The sequence below is a fragment of the Puntigrus tetrazona genome, unplaced genomic scaffold, assembly GCF_018831695.1.
Source record: "Puntigrus tetrazona isolate hp1 unplaced genomic scaffold, ASM1883169v1 S000000008, whole genome shotgun sequence".
Classification (NCBI taxonomy): domain Eukaryota; kingdom Metazoa; phylum Chordata; class Actinopteri; order Cypriniformes; family Cyprinidae; genus Puntigrus; species Puntigrus tetrazona.
Window position 1 is genome coordinate 1,817,828 of NW_025047688.1, and position 14,148 is coordinate 1,831,975.

Consider the following 14,148-nt stretch of genomic DNA (forward strand, 5'->3'; position numbering starts at 1 on the left):
GAAAAACCACGACATTTTTTAGTTAACTACAAAAGTACTGTTTACTGTAAAACATCATATAATGACTCAGTTTATTACATGTTAAGCTATTTCCTCTAAAAAACGTGTAGAGGTTGAATGCTTGTCTAGTGGCTTTGTTACCCACTACCTACATTAGTCTTGACTGAAGACATGGAGTTTTGATCGCCCTCAGATGGCCGTCCCGGTTTAGATCATAAACCATCAGTCAAACTAAATAACAAAATTTCACTTTTTTTTGGTAAAGTTTTGCCATTTCATTTTGTTTTTATCATGACGATGTAAATTAAATTCAACTTCAAGAGTTTTTTGTATATTTATATAAGTTTGGATGAGTTGTTATTGTTATTAATATTATTATTATTATTATTATTATTATTATTGTTATTATTATTATTATTATATGTATTTATTTACTTTCATTATGCAATAAAATAACAACAAATACAATTACAAGACAAGTAAGAAGAAAAGACAATGAAGGCTACAAACAATAATCAAAAGCATTCTATGTTACCATGAATAGGTCTTACATGCAATAAAATTACTAGAGGTTCTTAAAGAGCTAACACACACCTTAAAATCTTTCCTGAAAGTAAAACCTTTTTTTTTCATAAGTGTTTTCTTTGAAAAATCACACTTGTGAATGTAAAGTCTAACAACAAAATAGCAATCAAATAATGATACATTTGCATTAAGATGAGTAAAAATTCAAAGAGCAACCAAAAACCTAATGTTTGGGGGTAATATAGAAGTTTGGATGTAAATATTTAACAAAATTGGAAAAGTGAACCCAAAACACTTTACAATAAGCACAGACCCAAAAGAAGCGGTTGATTGTTTCTTCAGACTGAAGGCAAACAGAGCAAATGGGGGAAATGGGCTATTAGTTAAAATGAACATGTTTGTAATTTACCAGATAGCCATCTTTCACGATCTCTCTCTAGATAATAAACCTTTGAGTAGTACCATGTTGTAATTTAATTGAAGCATTGGCATTAGTATACAAAGTTTGAATGACATTAATAAAACTAAGGCCACAACCAAAATAAGTCTGTCTGTCTGTCCTAAAGCCCAGCTGACATCTATTATGTGATATAGGGCACATTTAATCTTCTTAGCAAAAATCATGGCTAATATTTTGTAGCCATTATTCAGAAGACTTACACGTAGCCAGAAGGTTTCCCAGACAGAGATTAAGTAATATTTCTTGTTGTTTTGAATGCCTTAATTATTGAAATGTTTATTGCTTTAGCGTTAAAGCATTATTATTATTATTATTATTATTATTGTGTTAATGTCTTATTTCTTCATATTTTGTAATCAATTGCAGCACACCATATAAATGGGAATATAGACCTTCAGAGGTTTCACTCATAATTTGTAGGACTTTATAATTGTTATAGAAATGCATGTGCTTGATGCGTGAACATTTTTATTGTTTGAGCTTCTCATATGTGCATAAGATAAAATAAAAGGTATTGTACTTTTTAATCTTTAAGATCTTTTTTAAAGGAGTAGAAAGTATTAAGACGCTATTTTTTTCGTCAGAAAGGAAATTAGAAGTAGTCCGTTTAAATTGCACTTTAAAAAATAACAAATAAAATCATATAAAATTGCTCAAGTATTATAACTCCGCAAGGGGGAGACATGTGACCATTATTTTCAAATGATGTACTCATTAAGAGAGACAAAGCATCCAACACGCGATTTCTTTCTTCACAGATTAGTTTCATTAAAACAGAACTCAGTTTGTTTGTTTGTTTTTTCCCGAGGATGCGGTAAAAACACGTGCAAATGATAATCTAATAATTAATAATTTGAGATTTGTATTTCTAAGGTGGCGTTAAAACGCCGCCATAAACTGCGTGCAGATAATTTTGGAAAACAAATCTGGCTCTTATGTCACGTATGAGTGATGGCATATGCAGTGTACATGTATGTTTGGTTTTTTTTGGTGGTGATGGATATCACGAGAAGTGTTTTAGTGATGCTCCCTCACATGTCTGCGCTAGATCATGCGCTTCTATACTAGACATGCGAGTCTCTGTGCTGCTCTAGTGCTCGATCAGTCGAAGGCGGGGCTGCGTGACCTAGCAGAAGCACAAACTCGAGGATTTAAAGGATTTAAATGATCATTTCTTTGTCATGAATCGGTGAATTGAAATCCGACGATGAACGATTGCTACAAAGAGTCACTAGTTTCGTCCTAGTTACATGGATGATGTTGACCAAACGAAACAATGCGTCTTTGCTCTTGTTGGAAAACAGTGCGGGTGGCATTGCTGGTTCATCTGTTGTTTCCCTACATCTGCCTCCATACATCAGGTGAGTACAGCCAGTAATTAGTGGTGCTTGCTCGCGTAACATGTCCCGCATCTTTTGTCAGATATCAACGAAACATGCGTGAAATCACGAAGCTTATGAGGAGAGGCTTTGTCTCGTCTCGCGGGACCACGGTGATGCGTACTCGTTAACTTAAATAACATACGAGAGTGTAAAGAAACAGTTAACCATCTATACATGCCCTATAAATACTACAATTACTATACCTAGTTGAGTACACGTAAACAAACTGTACAAGAGCTTTACATAAAAACTGTACATGAAGATGTATTTGTACACGAAGTTGAGAGAAAAATGGATAGCAGCACATACTGGAAAAGGTTTTTGTGGTGCAATCCTCAGTAAACATTATTTTGTAGTGCAAAGTTCAAGTAGACTCAGAAAGGCACGTAGGCAGGGGAGAGGGAGAGGAGGGTTACATCAGTGGTTCCCATTTCAGAGGAGGACAGGGGAAATAGATTGGAGTAGCTTTTTATTATTAGCTCTTTCGAGAGTACATCCTGGGGGGAAGGCCTACTATTAAGGCCCAGCTAGTTTAGTTACATATTTTCACGTCTTTGAACTCTGTGTTATTGTTTTTGTCTTTGTGCCATGTTCTCTGTGTGCCCTATCTTCCGTTCCTATTAATTGTATTATTGTCTTCAGCTGTTTCTTGTTAATTTAGTCAATTAGTTGTATATTTAAGTCCTGAGTGTTTGTTATTCAGTTTGTCCGATCGTCGAGGTCAATACCTTTATTTTACTTGTCTAGTGCGAGTGTTTTCATTATACCATGGAGACTGCTTTCTTTCATCTTTCTTAAGCGTAAAGGAGCAACTGTATCTAAAGTGCTAGAAAAAGAGAGTGCATAATTTCTATTATATCATCAGGTTTTTGTGTTGTATTGGATGTGCTAAGGAATTGGGATAAGTCAGGAAGATTACTTGGAAAGCATTCTTTTGTGGTGGAAGTGATGGTTCTACCATACTTGTACTAAGGTGCAGAGTTTACAGGTTTCACACAAGACTAGATAGTGATCTGAAATATCACTTTGCTGCTCCGTGTGACACTATTAGATCTAGAGTATGATTTCGACAGTGAGCAGGTCCTGACGAGCGGCGATCTGGTGAAAAGCGGTGTTTTGACCCGGGACTAGTGCGCCTCATGGTCACCCAGCTGCCCTGCAGCACAGGCTGTGAAGCCTTAAATTCTTTCTCTCCTCAATTATAGTTTGGATGCGTGTTTCTAATTCTAAAACCTTCTCTGTAAGCCTAGCTATTTCCCTGCATTTATCACTCATGAATCCCTGGTTGCTTGGTGACAGAGAGATAAACTATACATGTGTCAAGCCACGATGGAAGGAGAAGCCATTTACTCACTGTGAGTGATGGACGATTCACGTACCACTCTTGTTTGCGGAGCTTGTATTAAAAAAAAAAAAAAACAGAGCAAATGAGGGCAAGGGAGAAATTAAATGTGGAAAAGAAGACAATAATAGGCGGACAATAATGGGTGGGAATGAAAGTGATAGGCCACAGCATCACACTGTGATTGGGGACAGCTGGGACGCTTAGCCTGTGACGGGAGGGAGCAGGTGCTCCTCGTCGGTAACCAGGGCGACGCTGATGGCCACTCGGGACGCTCATCACAAATATATTCTCACTTTGGTTTAAATTCGCCCATTAATTCATGCTGTGTTAATGTTTTCCAGGTGCACGAATTATTGGTCCAAATGGTACAAATACCATATATGGAGAAAACGCAACTTTTTTTTGCCAGCTGACTGAGACTGACGATCAACTAACCAGTATTACGTGGAACAAGAAGACACAAGAAAACTCAGAAGAAACACCTTTCTTTTCCATTCGTGCAAGTGACAAAACTAAACACATAAATGGATTGGGGGACAGAGTACAATATATTGGGAACTTTGCAGAGAAAAATGGCTCAATTCAGCTGCTCAGAATGAGGTTTCTGGATGAAGGGATCTACACATGCATCTTTAAATTACTTTTTAGTGGGCCATATGAGACCAACATCAAAGCCACAGTTTTTGGTACGTTTCCTTGTTCAATTCTTCCGTAGATCTCTGTTTTTATTACCAACCAACTATGGAACTTTGTTAATTATATATTTCATGCTTACTACAAAATCCTCACCCCTAGTGGGCACGGCTCACCTTGGACCTGGTAAGGTAAGGTCATGGCATCCACTGTCCGGTTGGCCAACCTCTGCTTGGAGACAGTTACGTTTTCTGCCATTTACACAAATACAGATATGGTATTTGCATTGCATTGTTAGTTACATTGAAAAAGGAAAGTAAAACTACTTAATGTTCTCAATATCTCAAAATGTACTCGATATAATGTTCCTCAAAATCTACCTAAATATATGCATCACTTCTTTGTGAATGTCATATTGTTACAATGCTTGACATTTTAACTGTCTCAGTAAGATGATCCTCACCAGTGACGGGGCAGCCTCTGTAACATTGTGCGGTTTCGTCTCACTTTCAGTGCATTTAGCTTCCCATGTGTATAGCTTTATTACAGAATGATTCATTGAATATTTTGTTTTATGTTTCAAATACAGCTCATCCTGTGGGTAACGTGAAAGGAGAAGCACCTGTTTCTGGATATGTAGAAGTTACGTTGGCATCCTGTTTTGCCTCAAATGCACGGCCTGCAGCAGAAGTGATGTGGAGAGTCGGAGACCTACAAAAATATTTGAGAGCTGAAACCAATCATACAGTAAACAGCAACGGTACCGTTACTGTTGTATCCTACCTACTTGGTATCCCACTCAAACATTTAAACAAGAAGAACGTCCAGTGTGTGGTGAAACACAAAACCCTGGCTGAGGAACTGGTGCTGAACTACTCAATAAACATCCACTGTAAGTAAACATTTGTGTTCATATTGGTTAAAAAAATGTCAAAACATAAACTCAAAAATGAAAAATATAAATAATTTTGAATAGTGCGAGTTGTTGGTCCCTATTAACTAATTTTGGAAAAAAAAAAAACACTATGTAAGTTAGTAGGGATCAGAAACCGTTTTAACCATACATTTACGAGTCTTCGGAAGCTTTAAACATGAATAACAGATCTTATACTTCCAAGGCCATTCCTTGTCTCTTGAAATATCTGCATCCACCTGAAAACATGAAACCAGCACAAAATGATGTGCTATACTGCTAACCTGATTTTACCAAGTGCTACATGTCCCTGGATCAGCATGTTTGTTGACCCTGGAACAACATTGGGATTAGCCAATCAGATTTGAAGAACCAGTTTTTGTGAGGTTTAGGTTTACAGTCAGTGTTTGGTGTCTGTACATTGGTGTCTGTACATCTGTTTAGGTGTAGAGATATGGTCAAGACTAATTTTTATTTTAATAAAATGTTGTTCCAGGGTCAACAAAATGCCTATACGATACAAAACTAATGCATGTACACCTAAACGTGTCTCCGTGTGGACAGGATAGGCTGGGCGATAAAACGCATGTGATCGTTTTGTGCATCTTATCAGTAAAGTTAGTATTTTAATCAGCTGTGTAGTAGATACTGCTCCTTTTAAAAGATTGTCAAAATGGCTTGTTTCCACTGAGCGGTCGAGTACAGTACGAGATGCATGACCAGCTTGTTTCCACTGCCATCAGTTCCCTTATGTGGTCTATGAGGGAACGTAGCGATTGAAGATAAAGTGTGACAACTCTGCCTCAGTTTTTTGTCAGGACAAAAGCGAACATGCTACAAAGTCAGTGTCGTACTACCCCTGCTTAAAAGTCTATGAATGGCTGTTAAATATAACAATACCCAGAACTATTTTGGGTATATTTTGATTCCTTCACACATCCTGTTTCCGTGGCATTTTGCTCATGGTTTCCCCCTCATTGATATGTTAGAAGGAGCTGGATGTTCTCTGGTTAAGGTAAGCTTTCCTTTTAGTTTTATGAAAAAAAACCTAAATAAATTGCACAAATGCTTAACATAAAATGTAAGGTTGTATTTTGGAAAGACTATTCTATGGAATGTAACAGTTAATGATTTAAACCGTTCATTTTGAACTTACCCCAAAGGCATGCAACTCGTCACTACTGTACTATTTTTAACCTTGTTAACTCTTATGATCTTAGACATACAACATAATGTGTTTTATATAGCATCCGGTCTAACTGTGTTGAATTATCAGCAGATATCTAGTATTTCAAGAGCTTTTTTTTTTTACATAGCACCATTTAACAAAAGTAATTTGGAATTATTATCAGCACTGAATGTGATTCATACATTTTCTTTGTATGTTATATTTATGTTGTGTTTTAAACAATGTCAATTTAGTTTGAATGCAACGCGTCTAACTGTTGTTTTTCCGTTCATAGGTTTGGGATGCAGTGTAAACTAGAGAGGTCCTTTTCAAACACGTGTTATGGAAGCATAAACGTCAAGGTTTTGAAGATTTTTAGCTCACATTGCGACCTGATCGTTTGGAAAGCGACGAAGAGGCAAGGTCGGACGAGTCAGGAGCTTGCTGAATTGATATCGGCTCAAAGTGCTCAAAACCAGTTTTTACAGCCACTACAAAGTAGGGTACACCCTTGAACAGAATGCTTATTTTAAAGTGCATTTTCAAGTAATTGACCCTGTTGAGTACCGATTTAATAGACCACACCAAATTAGCTTTTGTGTGTGTCCCAGTGGTCTTCCTAATGCAGAAGGCAAAAGTGGGTGTTTTTAAGGCATAGTTCACTCAAACATGAAAATTCTGTCAATAAGTACATACCCTCATGACATTCCAATCCCCTTGTTTGTCTTTGGAACAGAAAATGTTATATGGCCTTGAGCCCTCCTGCTTTGCAGGAGTCCAGTCCTTCACAAACATTGTTACAATTCAAGTAGCTGCAGTTCATATGACTAAAAGTGCACAAGTACTGATTTGTTCCTGTTAGTTCAGTAGCAACATATGCCAAAGACAGTTTTGAGTTTTAAATGTTAAAGGTTTTATGACTTTCAAGTTTGTTTTAAGTTGTAATACTTGATTGCTCTAGCGCATGCGTTGAAACTCTGAAGTCTTGTTTAATGCTGAAGCATTTTAGGATATTATTCTGATTTGAGAATTTAATCTGGCACTTCTGGGAACAATTTTGTTACTCCAGCACTTTATTTTAAATAGTAAATATAAAATAAATATTTATTTATTTTGTTATAAACGCACCTTAATAAGCATATATTAACAGAATATCCAAGCATTTAGAACACACATCTGGAATATAAGCAGACATTTGATGAAGCTTGACATGTGTTATATAGATTCTCTTTAACAATGTATATTGAAGTAATTTAAACTTTGTATTTATTGTCTGTGTTTGTGCATTAAGACATGCATCTTTCCACTCCATTTCCATGTTTGGCAGTGCAATAAATTTGGGCAGAATTTTTATTCATGTTAAATCATTCGATCATGGATATAGGTAAATTTAACCATTTTTTTTAATGCTTAAGTGGTTCTTTCCATCAGGGGATCATCATTTGTTGAAATCATTTCATTAACTTTGGGAGTACTTTTGACAGCCAAGTATCTAAAACCTGTGGCATTCATAAATTGGGTAGTAATTATATGTTTATATATTTTTTCTTACTTGTTAAGAAACAATGGTTTATTTTATAACCAAAAAATTCTCCAAATTATTCAGTTAATTTCAAAAAATTGGGAATACCGTGTTTAAAATTAGTGAGAAAAAATATATCATCATCAGCAAATAAGGGAATATGATGATCTTTCCACCCAATTATAATGGCTAATATCCCTTACAACCCTGACAGGTAGGTCTCTGCAGATTAAATGATTTTGAGATGGTGTTATTGGTTAGTATCTCAACATTTCAGTCCATTTACAACAGCCGAATCTAAAGGTTTTGCCTTTTCCATATTTTGAAAGAACTTCAAAGAGATGGATTTCTATCAAAGGCTTGGTATGCGTCTAATGATTTCATTACGCTCTCTTTTTCATTATACCTCTTGTAAAGAATATTTAAAACCCTTTTAATATTATGGTAACCTTGTCTTTTTGTATAATCTATAATTAATCTAGATATTTATCTAATTTTCTAGCAAGTGCTTTTTCTATCACATCCCATTAAATTGGTGATGAGCATTCTATTGGAAGCTTATTTGGTTTTAAGATTAAAGTTATTATAGCCAGTCTTAATGAATCTGGAAGCTTTCCAGTGATAAATGATTCCTTGTATATGTTAAGTGGTTTGTTAAACTCCATTGGAAGGCCATCTGGCCCTGGTGCGCTATTAATATCGCCTATAGCTTCACTAAGATCTTTTATTATTAAGGGACTGTCTAACACTGTTTTTATGTCTTCTGATATAGTCTGAAACTGTAGCTGATTTATTTTATTTTTAATTATTTTATTTTGATGACTGGAGAACTATATAAAATTTTTGCATTTCATGCTAACAGAAAATGTGTGTTGCTTGGCATGATAGTCAAATAATTTTTTTTTTCTGTAAAAATGACAGTATTGCGTTTACAGTATGGTTTGCATTCTCTATTTTTAAAGTGAAGGCCATACATGAATCTGCGGAAGAGGTTTAAGTTGAACCTACTTAAAATAAGTAATTTGCTACCTACTAGTTTCTTAAAGTTCACCATTTTAACTTTAAACAAACACAGTTAGGACAGTTAGATTTATCCTAGCAGTTTCAAATATCTTTGTACAAAGGTTTGGCATAGCATAAGTGGAGTAAACAAAAAAATGCTTTGCAGAAATTCAAATTTTTTAAGTTAACTCAACTTTTTGTGTGCTTATAATGTTGTACTTATTCCTGCTCTGCGCACATGTTTAAGGATATTTATTTCAGTGTCTGTTTGAGTACTCAATTTTCATTGGCTAGCAGGTATGCAGTAAAACCGTTTAATGCATTATATACATTTTATTTCTTAACAACGAGGTTGTCGCTTTTTTTGAAGTAATTACTACTTGATTGGCTATAGAGAGATGCACAGACGCAGGTAACTCTCTCTCTCTCTCTCTCTCTCTCCCAATCAATAATTTTATTTCAAGTAAATGGTATAATTGATTCAAATAAATATGATCTTGGTGCACAATTTGGATCTCTGTGTCTGATTTGACGTCATCAGAACGTTAGCGCTCGAAAACAGTATTTTTTACCCTACATGTCTATAACCTGGCAAATGACCATGTAATAAGTGGCATAATCAACGGATAGTCATGCATTAAAGGATTTTAAATGCACTTCGCGTAGGCCTGTTCTCCTTTAATGCACGGCTAGCCGTTGATTATCCATTACATAGCTATATTTTTGCTGTTTCATTTATTTTCCTAGATCCTCCAGAGTCCGTGGTGATACTTCCCGACAGTCCAACGAACACCAAGAGATTTGTATGTGTAGCGGATAGCAACCCAGACCCATACTACACCTGGACTAGGTAATGTCTTGTAAACCATTTACAGTTTTATTTTGAGGAAGGTATATAACAGGCTGTGCCTATGAAAGAGTTATTCAGTCACCCCTGATAGTTGTTATCTAATGGTTATCTAATGGCATACTGGGCAGATCTGAATGTTATGTTAATTGATCTTTCAAATGCTTCTATTTTAACAGAGACAATAAAAGCACTATCTATAAAGGCAACAGTCTTCCTTTCCCGTCTTCTGATTTAAACGGCTTGTACATCTGTAAAGCTTCAAACCAGTATGGAAGTTCGTTAGGTTCTCTGTATGTCCATGTTCATAAAGGTGAGTCTGCTTTTTATTTTTATAGTTTGATGCATGAAATGAAAATGCACGTTGAAGCACCATTTAGAGCTGAATTTTAACCTTCCCTTTATTGCAAAAAACATTTCCGCTATGTGTTTGTGTGTGTGCATGCTTTCCGAAGGATACAGCCTGTAGTTTGTGCCGTTTTCTCAGTCTGTGTTCGTGCATCTTACACAGGGTTATAAAGTAAACGATTTTACATTGTGTGATGCATAGTGTGCATGGCGTTTTGTGTTTGGTTTATGCATTGCTCGTTTTTGTTTTGCGTGTTCGTAGTTCTTACAGTGTCTCCTTGAACGTCAACGTATTAAACATTTATGGAAACAACAATTTAGGAGCATTGATCAGCACTTCAGTGGGATAGTAACAGGTGGTTGCTTTCCATCTATAGACTTACCCGGCTAAAAATAATATCCCTGAGCCATTTTGGTCTGGGTTTCACATTGCTTTTTCAGCACTGAGATGGCTTTTATTGTGCGTGCTAAATGCCTTGGGAATGACGTGTCGATGTCTTAGTGTACTGATTCTTCTTGAACTTGAAGTACAGCATTTGATGCTCTTTGTCAATGACTTCTCACTCACCTATCTAATTATTATTATTATTATTCATTCAGGACATGGTAATCCATGATAAATAGAATCATCGCATGTCTGTAGCCTTTTCAAAATACTGTGTTAAACTGACATTTTTCTCTGTCCTTCTTTCCTAGAATGCAGCACCGTCTGTTGGAGTCTGTTTGGTTTGGTTTGCTGTGTTGTTCTCGCTTCTGCTGCTGCTGCTGCTGCCATTGTTAAATTCAAGCCGTGAGTTTAAACACATTTTTATATTATAAAAATACGTCTTTATTTATTATTTTATATTCTGTTGTGGGTTACAGCTGTGTTTTATTCGTGATACAGAACGGCTACGACCCCCTTCTCCCAATCAGTATTACCGAGCAAAACCCTTAGCAACACAAACAAGTCTTGCACTCTGCTAAATCAGTCTGTTTTGATATTAAAAGACAGAAAACAGACTTATTCTCAAGAGATAAGCAGATATGTGTGAGAGATCATATATCATATATGGTGGTGTTAAGAAATGATGCAGCAGAGGATAAGCTATTCTCTATTATTCTCAAATGTTAGAGGCATGTTCTGAACGTTCTTTCGCCATTTATTCTTGCTGTTAGGAACTTTTTGTAGCAGAAGGACTGCATTTCAGTCAATTTAAATGTATTGTAATTGTAGGGAATGGATTCCAGTAAGGCGTTCTGATAATGAAGATCCACAGGTAAGTGTTACTTATAAATATTATTACTTCTGAACTTTTTTTCTTATATTGGTATTTTTTTCCTCCATATTTTGACAGTTATTTTTTTACGAGCAGCTAGGAAGAGTGGGATTTTAAACCGCTGAGATGGGTCATTTAAAATAACTGTTGTGTAATATGTTTACAGAATTCGTGATACATTTTTAAAAATTCTTTAATGAATTTAAAGTTCAAAAGAACATCATTTGTTTGAAACAGAAATCTGCTATAACACCAGTTGTTTTACTGTAATTGTACTGTGTTGATCAATCTCATCCCCCCAAACTTTTAAAATGTAGTGTTAAAAGTTTAGATCTTATTCCTGATTATATGGGCTAAATTATATTTTCTCCCCACAGGAACGTGATCTCTGAACTGGGCATAATCTGTTTCTCCATACACTTGTTTGAATGCTGGATTGTGATTCATTGGTCAGAGACTATACCAGCTGCAGCTCAAGCTCCTTCCTAAACCAGTTGTCCTGTCTTCATCTACGTTTTCTGGAGAACAAAATACTACTTTCTGTCCTAACCAACCGTGATGTTTGATGTACTCGTAAAAGAGGATTCAGAGAAAGAAAACCTGTTTTCTACTGACACAAAATGACTGGCTTGAGACTCCACTAAACAAGTGAAATGAAAGGAAGATTTTGATGTGGTGGAAAGTCCCCTTTCTGTATGAGTAATATTATGTTTCATGTGTTCTTGTAAAAAAAAAAAAGAGTGATTTTTTATGTACTGCCTCTCTTCTCATGAACTCTTCCATGTTTGACGGTGGGAAGTGGGAAATTCCCTAAGAATGAATAGCATGGAGTTATATTGCACACTATCCAAGCAGCTGAATCAGGTTTAAGTTGTGCCTCATTTTGTACATACTTTGTGTGAATATATGTCTTATTTACTGAGTTATGAGGAAGAATTGTCAGGAAGGACATTCAGTATATCCTCAGCAAAAAAAAGTATTTTGTGAAAGTGGGATGTGGTTTGGAATCGGCTTAACGGTCAACGTACAGTAGGCAGATGTGGGCCTGGCTAGAACTTTCATACAGAACAACGCAGCTACATTTGAAATATCATCGAATTGTGTCATAGAATTTAGCAAATAAAAAAATATATATAATAAAAAATAATATAACAACGTTATTTATTTATTTTAACTAAATCGTCAACAATTAAATGACCCGTTTGATGGCATGAGTTCCTTTTCATGGTTCTGCACTTAATGATAAATATAGGGGTGGACTACTTTTTTCCTTGGAAACTTGGCATTTTTTCCACATCTTATTTGATAAATTCTATGACAGAATTCGATGATATTTCAAATGTAGCTGCGTTGTTCTGTATGAAAGTTCTAGCCAGGCCCACATCTGCCTACTGTACGTTGACCGTTAAGCCAATTCCAAACCACATCCCACTTTCACAAAATACTTTTTTTTGCTGAACTTCCTTCCTGACATTTTTTCCTCATAACTAAGACATACACAGCCGGGTTTACAAATTTTTACATTTTTTATGAAAATGTTTTATAACTTGCGCACATGCTATAGTTAATCTGTGCCATGCAGAAATTTGAGTGGTGACAGAAATTATTGAAATGGCTTGATGGAGCAGGAGATCCAGATAATATCATCTTGACCCTTGATGCCTTCACATGGTATTGATACGTTTGGCCCCCAAATCTTTCCAAGACAGCAATTCACAAAATGTCCGTTAAGGAAATGCTTCAGGCCGACTTGGAGAACTCCACGGATTAAGGGTTCTACAGACAACTTTAGAAAGTGATAAAGTGACTTGCTTTTGCTTGTCATTTTACAATTTCTTAAAGAACGTTTGTCCCCAGCTTCAAACGTTGACTTCCACAGGTTTTGCTGATATTCTTTTAAAAATACTTTTTTAGAACATATTTTGACAAGTTAAATTTGAGGGTAATTTACTTCTTGTAGGTGGTTGGAGTATTTTTTTCTGTTTGTTCCTTTCTGTTTCTAAATGTTATACATATTTTTTTATAAAGATTTTCTTGCATGAGTAGTTGGGAGTGCCTTTTTTACTTGCGTTACTTTGTTCTTGCATTTTCAACACTTTACTAAAATGCTTTAGTTATTTACTAATACTTTAGACACAAGAGTAACAGTTGAGTAGCCACTCTTATGTTTACACTTGACAGTTAACCTGTTTGTACACTGATAAAAATGTTTCATTGATTTACTTAAAAATATGATGAATTTTTTGCATAATTTTATATCGTAGTTGAAGCAAGACTAGTCTTTGTACAAACTACATAATTTTACAGTTTGTTTAAATAAAATTTGCACGTAAAGTTAACTTAATTTAGCATTTCTCTAATTATTTTTTTGTGTGTGTGTGATCTACATGACTTTAATAGCTTTAAATGTGTATTTTTGATTGATTCCAATGAAACTTTTACATTTCCACATTGCACATTTCAAGTTAGATCTACTCCAATTTTCTAATTAGTAACAGAGTATTCTATTAAAAGTATGAATGTAAATAGTTTATTTTTTAGTACCATTTACTATTTCACCATTGGTACTTCAATGGAATACCAGTAAAATGTACTCAAATATTAAAATTTAGTTAACATAAACTGACATTTTGGCCATCTCAAAGTGAATCTGGGTCTGTCACATTAAGACACTAAAGGAAAGCTCATTAAGTGAAGGTTGACATGCTTTATTTTCTCAATTTTAGGAATATACTTAAACATTT

At 35.3% G+C, this 14,148-nt stretch overlaps 1 protein-coding gene across 1 annotated transcript; it reads left to right on the forward strand.

The window, feature by feature from the left end:
• Window positions 1-2,048: 2,048 nt before the first annotated feature.
• Window positions 2,049-12,155, forward strand: si:ch211-141e20.2 (nectin-3). Its single transcript, XM_043229617.1, has 8 exons — window positions 2,049-2,346; window positions 4,054-4,398; window positions 4,935-5,237; window positions 9,698-9,800; window positions 9,977-10,110; window positions 10,842-10,935; window positions 11,362-11,404; window positions 11,782-12,155. The coding sequence occupies exons 1-8, from the start codon at window positions 2,262-2,264 to the stop codon at window positions 11,794-11,796; spliced, it is 1,122 nt and encodes a 373-aa protein (XP_043085552.1). The 5' UTR covers window positions 2,049-2,261; the 3' UTR covers window positions 11,797-12,155.
• Window positions 12,156-14,148: the final 1,993 nt, after the last annotated feature.